Below are 9,206 nucleotides of genomic sequence, written 5' to 3'. Positions count from 1 at the left end.
AACTTAAGCTACAAGATAAAATATGTGTGGCCTAGCTCGTTGCCATAGGGAGCACCCGTTCTTTTTGTTAAAAAGGATGGGAGCATGAAGATGCGTGTGGATTACTGGTTACTTAACAAAGTGACAATCAAGAATAAATATCTATTGTCCTTAATAGATGATTTGTTCAACATGACTCAAAGGAGCCAAGGTGTTCTTCAAGATCGACAATACCATCACTTAAAAATTAGGGTCGATGACATTCTAAAATGACTTTTTCCACTTGATACAGGTCGTATGAGTTTACAGTTATGGTATTTGGATTGACGAACATGCCCACGTACTTCATGAACCTAATGAATAAGATGTTTATAGAATACCGAAACAATTTTTTTTTCAGTAGTGTTCATTGATGATATGCTTGTCTATTCTATGAGTGAGGAAGAACACGAGGAACATCTCAGCCTAGCGCTTAGAGAAATTAAGAGAGCATCAGTTCTATATTACCAGTGATTTATTGAAGGATTTTCAAAAATCATGTGACCAATAACCCCGTTACTCAAGAAAGAAAAAAAATTCGTGTGGACGGATCAATATGCCAAAATAACTTTGAAGGGTTGAAGAAGCTAACCTCAGCACCAATATCAATTTCACCGAATATCAGGAAAAATTTCATTTTATACTGTGTTGCCTCTAGGCTAGGTGTTGTAGTACCCAACTACTCATGCAACAAGGAAAGGCTGTCGCATGCGCTTCACTTCAGCTGAGACAACATAAGAAAAACTACTCGCAGTTGTGATTCATGCATTAAAGATTTATAGAAATTACCTAATTGGTAATCATTGTGATATCTATACAGATCACAGATCACAAGAGTTTGAAATACACAACCCATAATAACTTAAATTTGAGACTGGTAAGGTCGTTAGAGCCTACCAAGGATTATGATTTGGAGCTTCATTATCATCCCAGCAAGGCCAATGTGGTAGCACATTTTCTACTCTGTTCTACTAGGTATATATTGTTTACAAAAACTTGCCCCTACCAGGGTAAGTTGCTGGAAATTTGGCAAGACTGATGTCCCCCTACTCATTCTATTGAATAGATTTAGGCTATACAAAATAATAGATAATCTACCAATGATGCTGACAGGAAGACCATCCAGACAATATGCCAACCAAAAGAAGAGCCTTCTTCCTGATCTAGCAGGTCAGTAAATAATGCATCTACATCAAATACATAAGGCATCACTTCCAAAAGTTCTAAGAGGATCTTATTTTCTTTTGCTTTGGATTTGGACTTGACGATTCCTTGAAAGCTGAAAGACATATGTTGTTTATGCCACACATGTCACATTTGGGCCTAAGTGGAGTACAGATTGTCTGCCCAAATCCAACCTACATGAAAATTTTTTTAAGAAAAAAGTCAATTTAGACAAGCACTTGCACTTCTGCAATTTAGGTAGGATGCAGATAGCAATTGCAAAAGTCACTACCTTGCAGTTATTTATATAGTAGAAAATACATTAGTGATGATGGAAAGAAGATCCAGTTCATACCAGCAATGGGTTGATAGGTTCCCACTCATCCTTTGGTAGCCACTTCTCAAGAGAGATTCTTGTCTGCTCTGGTGTTGTAGTTTTCTGCGCAAAGTATACAAAAGGGGCAATTTGTCAGTGATAATGGATTTTCCTTATGTATAATTTATTTTTCTTCAAAGACACAAAAAAATTAATCAACAAACCTGTTTTGTTCCTTCTCGGAAAACCCACCCAAGACGATTAGATATGCGATGCACATGAGTGTCAACACAAATTCCCTGAGTATTTTTCCATGCAATGCTCATCACCTGTTTAGTTTTTTTCATTAAAAAGGGCTAACAAAATAAGCTTATGTTTCAACTCGAAAGGATATAATGAGTAGTAGTTGATTACTAAATGAGCCATTTTAGGACCAACTCCTTTCAGAGCAAGAAGCTCATTCAGAGAATCTGGAATATCCCCTCCAAAACGTTCAAGGCAAATTTTAGAAGCTTCTTTTATATATTTGGCCTTCCTCTGATAGAATCCAACCTGATTAAACAACAAGCAGTATGATGTGAAAGGCTGATCTGAGTAATTTCCAGCAAGCAACAAACAACATTATAACCATTAAAACTGGTACAGCTCTAGCTTGTTGACTTCTGGAGTTCAAATCAAGGTTATGCTTCAAGTAAATTAGATGCATTCAAAGTTGGCCATGTGCAAGAGCCCATTCTGTGATCAAGAATGCAGATGTATGTATATTGTTTTCTACATTTGTAGGTTCGATCCTTACAGTGGATAGTTCAGATGCAGTAATTTGTCTCCTAATTGTTCAAATAAGTACCCACATTGTTAAACAATCCTTGCAACTTACAGGTTTGATAAGATTTGCTAGTGTGACCTCATCTGTTCTGACAATAGCATTCGGTTCAAGTAACCCTTTCTCAGATAGACGTTCAACAGCAGCTGACAACAATTGAATCCAAAATACAATAATCATTTCTCTGAAAGAATGGATTACAAGATGCAGCAAACAGACATAGTTCTGGTACATAAAGTGAGATATTTATGACAAGGTTGGGTTGATGCACAGGATGGTCACATAACGTGAAGTTCTGAACTACCAATAATTACTAAGAATATAAAACAATTTGCAAAAATGAGAGTTTCATTCAAAACTGAGCAAATATATTTAGAAATTATCATGTGAACCATTCCTCAATAGAGTACACATAAACTCCAATCAGAATAGATCTCATGATCTTTTTCATTTTCTATTAATATTTTAACTATAGGGAAACCATAACAAAGCTGGCAAAAAGAATAGTATATAGTCAATTCCAACAAAGAAATTTTCATGAGGCATACCATGTGTAACTTCATCTTTTGTTTGGCTTGACATCATGGTTGATACCAGAACTGCGAATCTCCTTTCCTGTGCAAGAAATGCAGCATATGATTACATGGGATGAAGAAGAGTTACATAATATCATTACATATAGTTGGGAAAACCTTTTAACAACAAAATAATGGTATTAAATGGATGGATCGATATAGTACTATGCAAGACGACTTCCAAGCCAGGAAATGCTCGTAGTAGTGAATTGTGACTACCGACAAGTGAAACACTTGAATTTAAACTTTGATATGGCAACACAGCACAAGAAAAATAGGGGGATTGCATATGCACTACGCCTCTGCAAGAAAACTTGGGCCTGATCACAACAAATGGCTATGCACTAGATACTACACTTATGATATATCATATATTACAGGTTGAAAAAATGATGCAAGAACAAAAACTACCTTGGGTGGAAGAAGAGAACCAGCTTTTTCACAGCCCTTTGTATCTACAGGGGCCTCGCCAGATAACCTCATGTTTTTAATACCCTTAAGGATTGCTTCCCAATTTTCTGGAGCTCCAGCTGCATAAATGGTTACTTTAGCTTTCTTGCACCAATAAATGTATTTAAAAAATTCTTAAATAAAATAGACAGCAAATCTGATCTTGACATATATTTTGTTTGAAAGGTACAGCAATGTGTAGTGGCCACATATTCACTGATGTGTGTCATAAGGATACACTTAATTTAATGTTGAACAATCTGCTACTGAACCTGACATCTTTTTGGCAGCTAGGATTGTAAATAGTAGGAAAACATGCGATGCAAATTTGAAGTTCAAGAACTTGAACTTAACATAAGATTTAGAGATTTCATGAATAATGTGTATGCGAAACTGGAGACTGAATGGCCATCTTGTATTCTGACCACGTCAGAACCAATACATTAAAACATAGTAGTATATCTTCCGGTTTGGATGATACAAGCCTTAATCCAGTGACTGTTCATTTTTTGCAATCCAGAGAAGCATAAACATTTGAGAATTACATAAAAGTTATCTAGCATGTAATTGAAAACTTTAGCATAGTACTGTCAATATTGTTTGAACAGATTTAACTTGATATCAGCTGGCACAGAAAGAAACTAACACACAACCAGAAAACTATGATGATGTAAGACAAAAATGCATAGCTTTTCTCAACAAGTAGTCTTCTGAGTACCTTTTATAACAGATGAAACTCTGACCTTTTTCTCCAACCTAACTGAAGAAAACAAGCGTTAAGCTTCTTTTCTTTTGCGAGACATGGAACAAAGATAGATTATAAGTGTGAATAAGATTGTAGTATGGCACATGGAGGCTTACAAACAGATTATACAGACTTAAGATACCACAAATGAAAGAAATTAACAGTACTGTGTGTTAAAATGAGCAAACTCTTGGTACAGTATTTATCAACATCACAAAATTCCAATTGGTGCAGAAATGACTTATTAGCGATTAAAACATAATTTGTGGGTAAAACATTTATACACATGTTTTTAACAGTTTAAAAGCAAATGCTGGAAAATAAACTACGACGAGAAAATCGCAGAAGTCAACTCCAAAATTATGTTCTCAATACAGACTTTCTCTTATGCTTACAATCTGATGGCAAAACAATGCCCTGATAATACCTAACTGTGAAATTCAACAACAATCAAAAATGTTTTTTATAAGCAATAAATAGCAGACGCACTGACTGGTGTGTAATAATTGACAGATGAGTATAATTTATGTTTTCACTATTTAGAATGGTGTAACTGTTCTTACCCAAAGATGGGGATGCCTTGCCATATCGAAAATCTTCAATGTCAGGAACAATACCAACCTGCATGTGTGCAAAATTTATTTTCTTCAGTTCACCTCAATTGAACCAAACTAACAGGGCAAAAACGGAGCAACTATTAAAGTGAGTGCTGAATGGAAAACTGCAGTTGGAGAGAACGGGTATATTTACATTTTATAGTGAGGTCAGAATTTAAATTGAGGGGACAAAAGTGCTGAAGGAAATATTATAAATGCAGGAAACTTCCTTTTTAAGAATGATCTATCAAAGACATGGCATGGCATTCAGTCAGCAGACACTTCTTTCTTTCTCTTTTTTTAAACAAAGGACAGAAGCTATGGCTTGGTTATTGATGGAGAAGTGAGAAAACATCACCAATCAAAGAAGGTAAACACACCGACCTTTTTTTTAAGATTCTCCTCAGTAACTTCAAGCACCCGCTTAACATTTTTCCTCTTCACGGAAGAAACCACTTCAGGTTTGGACAATTCAAAAGAAATACTGGATTCACATTTCACCTCTTTGACATCTGAAATGGCATCAATTGTAAGCTTTACTGCCAAATAATCGACTGTACTAAACAGGCTTTAAAAAGCCAGATAGACAGTGATAAGCTTATGTGTTACATCAAATGGTAGATAGATAAAAAATTGGGAGTTACTGATGGATGCTTTTAAAGTTGGTGTGAACGGTGTCTAATCGATGCTTTATAATTGAATATCGAGCTTTTCATTCATCACTTTTTTCATCAAGAACTAGTAGAATGAGCAAGATACATTCATAGCATGGCAAAACCAAATTGTGGATACGCAGGTTCTGACACCATACTAAAAGCTTGTTTTGGCTGAAAATTGAAGGAAACATACACGAGATCATTCTTCTCAAAATTTCCCTCCTACAATGACTTTCCAGAAACGGACGCACAATAACACCACCAAATTTACAACACTACTAAATCACTAATCGACACGGCTTATGAGCAGAAATGAAACAAGATGGACAATCCACACCCCTCCCAACAGTATCCAACCCTGCAGCAAAGACAGGATAGAAGCATCTATCTGACGCATTTCAAGAAATAACCTCACCAAGGATGAAATATCTTAACTTTTTTTACCTAAATGCATAACCATTGGAATATTAAGCTCAGCTATCAAGCAAACAATATCCGCAATGGCAGCAGCGAGTCGGAAATAGAGTATAAGAGTGCTCTTCCTCTCCCAACGAGAAGGTAAAAGAAAGGGAAAATAGAAAAAAAAAGGAGGAACTTTTCACCTGGGTTGAGCTCCGCATGGGCGGCACGAAGCATCCTGGAGGAGCGCGTGGTGGGCGGCATGGCGACGGAGCAGAAGAGAGCGGCGCGGGCGAGGAGAGCGAGGGGCATTCGCGCGCGCTCGAGCGCCGCTGCCGCCGCTAGGGTTTTAGCCGGAGCCGGTGGCGTGCGTGCTCGGCGCTCATTGCGCTTTCGCTCTACTTGTCTAGGACTATTTTTTGTTCTCCGCTTCCTTGGTTTTTTTGAGTTGTGGTATTTGATCAGGAATCGTGGCCCTGTGGCTTGTGGTGCTCCGGTTTGTTGCGTGGAAGTCGATACATTTATTGATCGACGTCTTTAGTTTTATATTAACCATAAATAAAATGACTTATTCCCTTATATTAAAAAGCACTTGTTGTTTAGAACAAGATTTTTTAAAAATTTCTAAAATTTTAACAAGCAATTATTTCCTAAATATTTAGGTTAATATAAATTATATACATAGGTTCCTCTCGAAAAGTAGTATCATAATATCATAAACATACTAGGTTTTATAAATTTGTATTAACACAAAATTGCAGAGAGAGGTTGTGTGTTTAGTAGTTGAGCTGGTATATTTACTGTTAGTGACACTGCCAGGGACCATGGTCATCAATCAAAGTATGATGTTTCCCTGTGTATAAAACTGAACTAATTCTATCTTCAAGTTTGCTTGGTGTATGTTCTAGATTTTTCATGATTGCAGATCATTGACTATATTTGGTGCTGAATAGCATAGTTCCTTTCTAAGTTTGTAGGAAAGCGCGAAAAATCTGAATATAAGTGCACAACTGAGCTTTTAGCTAAACCTGGTGATGACTAATAGTACTATTTTGTTAGTTCAATATGTGATGTGATGTTTAAAACTTTGACAAAATCCCAGGTGATGTTTACATTTTCACCTGTTGCAAAACAACATTTTCATTTAATTAGCTAGCTTTAGGTTGCTTATATTTTCAGATAACTAACATGTTGATTTGGGTCGACATATGTACCTCTCAGCACAGGCAAGGATAGAAGGACAAATTCATTTGGCCAATGTTAATTTGACTTGGCATACTCTTTGTATCAAATGTTTTGTATATTATGGTGCCAGATGAAACGAAAGTACAGTGGTGTGTACAAGAAATAGAATTATCCAGGTTCAGGTCTTGAAATAAGAAGTAATACCCTACTCCTATTAGCTAGGGTTTAGTCGTGTTTATGGGTGGGTGTTGAATATCGATGTGAATCTCGTGCCTTCGAAGGGTCCCGTGTCTTTTCTTGTACATCGAGGGACAGGGTTATAAGATAGAGAACCTAGCTCAACACAACTTTGGTTTCCTTCTATGTAAATAATATTATTTGATTAAGACTCTATTTTTCTCATCCAAGTTATAGTCTAACTCATAATATAATGGATCCGGGCTATCCCTATCGATAGTTGGTTATATCTTTTATGTGAGGGTATTCGGTATTTATACCATCCACAGTAGTCCTTGAGTGCTTCATATTTAAGCTGCAGTCTTTCTCGTGGTTCACGGCTAATGTGAAGTGCTCCAACTCTCCTGATTGATCTTCTTGAGTGTTGTCTTTCTCCTTCATATCATGTAGATATATTGTGGTAGACCTTTGCTGATAAAATCATATGTGCATCGAATAGATGCACATATAGGTGTAGCTCTCCCCCCTTCAACTCTATACTTAGATGGAAGCAACTAAACATAGAGTCAAATGTGACTATATCTGAAGATAAAAATTCTAGGTTTGTCGAATAGGGACGCCTAATAGGTGTAGCCTCCTACTTCATGTTTATATTGAAAATAACTAAACATGGAGTCTTTTAGGATGGTATCCAACTATAGACTTGGTAGGTGTCAAGAGGCAATAACCCCGAGTGGTTTCATCTTGAGTGCAATAGCACCACATGGTTTTACTCGGGTATGAAGCATAGCTCAAGGCCCAATGCACTGAGGTTCTCACCTTGTACATGCATCTTTATTAAAAGACCAGCTATCGGCTCTTTTTTAAGAGCGTATAGTTGATGTCAAGAAACATCTATAATATCCAAAATTAAGCTATTGTAGCAGCATAGAACTATTATAGCTTTTCTTAAATTAGTTTAATGCACTGACACCATACATTAGCAATGGTCCCCTATCAGCGCAAATAGGGAAGCATGTCAACCTAACAACTTCGTGACTTTTTGTCAATAGACAAGCCACTTAGTTGTGTAATGGAAATTAAGCCCAACATTACATAGGTAAACCAAAGCATATTCTGCTCTTGAGTTTTAAATCTCTCAAGTGATGTAGACCAATTGCATCTCATCTAAGTGGCTTCTGATCCAAGTCTTCTCTTATATTTTGGTTATCATACTAGTTGCATTGATACGTTGATCTTACAAGATGGCTACTAATATAACTTACATAAGCTAAAAAAAGAATGAAGTTTTGATCAAGGTGATATTATATGTGAAGCAGGGCTATCGTCGAATCCTAATTGTTGTTCATAGGTAACCTATGGCCAGTACAAGAACTTTTAATATGAACTATGAAAGCTATGAAATTATCTAACAAAAGGCCGTACAAAATCATGATGCATATTCTACGAGCATTAATGCGATGTTGATCTAGAGTTAACAAGTAATATGGCATCTTTCTTGGTGAAGGATGTCGCATTTGAGGTCTCTCTACACTTGAGTGTGCTTCTACATCTCTATACTTCAAATAGATTTGTGCTCTTCAAAATTTATGTTTGTATATATAACATGGTGATTTCTTCGTATCCATGCTAATTTGCTTTTCTATGTTGTTCTTAAAAAGTACTAAAGATAAGAAAAACCAGCATGTAGTATTTGGTTGCAATAGGGGAGCAATGCTGGTAATTAGAGGCGAGGAGGCTTCTCTGACGTAAGTCACGTAACTGCATGAGCATTTCTGTCACTGACACGTGGATCATAGTAAAGTGGGGCCCACATATAAATGACTCAACTACACATAAAGTTAAGTCAGAGGCTCTGTGTCCAATTAGAGTTGGAGGGTAAGGCAAAGCAGGGAAAGGTCAGTGGTGCATGAAGAAGATGATAGATGCCATCACAACCATCATATGAGCTGTCAATTGCTTCATTTGTTGCTCCTAGTGTTAGACCCTATTATTCTTCATTGACTAACAACATTCCAGTGAGAAGGACTGTAGGTAAAATCAACCCGAGGGTGTAAGTTTCTCGGAAATCCACTGTTGTAATTTTATTTTATTTTGGCCTA

The 9,206-nt window shown here is 36.7% G+C and overlaps 1 protein-coding gene across 2 annotated transcripts; it reads right to left on the bottom strand.

Moving 5' to 3' along the window:
- Positions 1 to 876: 876 nt before the first annotated feature.
- LOC102704748 (endonuclease III homolog 1, chloroplastic-like) lies at positions 877 to 6,193 on the bottom strand. Of its 2 annotated transcripts, none has more exons than XM_040528884.1 (11): positions 5,946 to 6,193; positions 5,072 to 5,199; positions 4,655 to 4,712; positions 4,065 to 4,106; positions 3,308 to 3,426; positions 2,870 to 2,936; positions 2,376 to 2,467; positions 1,913 to 2,050; positions 1,723 to 1,827; positions 1,538 to 1,621; positions 877 to 1,376 (listed from the first exon to the last, which is right to left on the bottom strand). In XM_040528884.1, exons 1-11 carry the CDS (start codon positions 6,052 to 6,054, stop codon positions 1,242 to 1,244), a joined length of 1,077 nt encoding a protein of 358 aa, XP_040384818.1. In that variant the 5' UTR covers positions 6,055 to 6,193; the 3' UTR covers positions 877 to 1,241. The 2 variants fall into 2 exon arrangements, with proteins under 2 accessions (XP_040384818.1, XP_006662906.1); XM_006662843.3 differs by having other exon boundaries at positions 1,937 to 2,050.
- Between the last annotated feature and the right edge of the window lie 3,013 nt (positions 6,194 to 9,206).

The sequence above is a fragment of the Oryza brachyantha genome, chromosome 11 (assembly GCF_000231095.2).
Source record: "Oryza brachyantha chromosome 11, ObraRS2, whole genome shotgun sequence".
NCBI classification, from domain to species: domain Eukaryota; kingdom Viridiplantae; phylum Streptophyta; class Magnoliopsida; order Poales; family Poaceae; genus Oryza; species Oryza brachyantha.
This window is presented reverse-complemented; position numbering and strand designations above follow the sequence as displayed.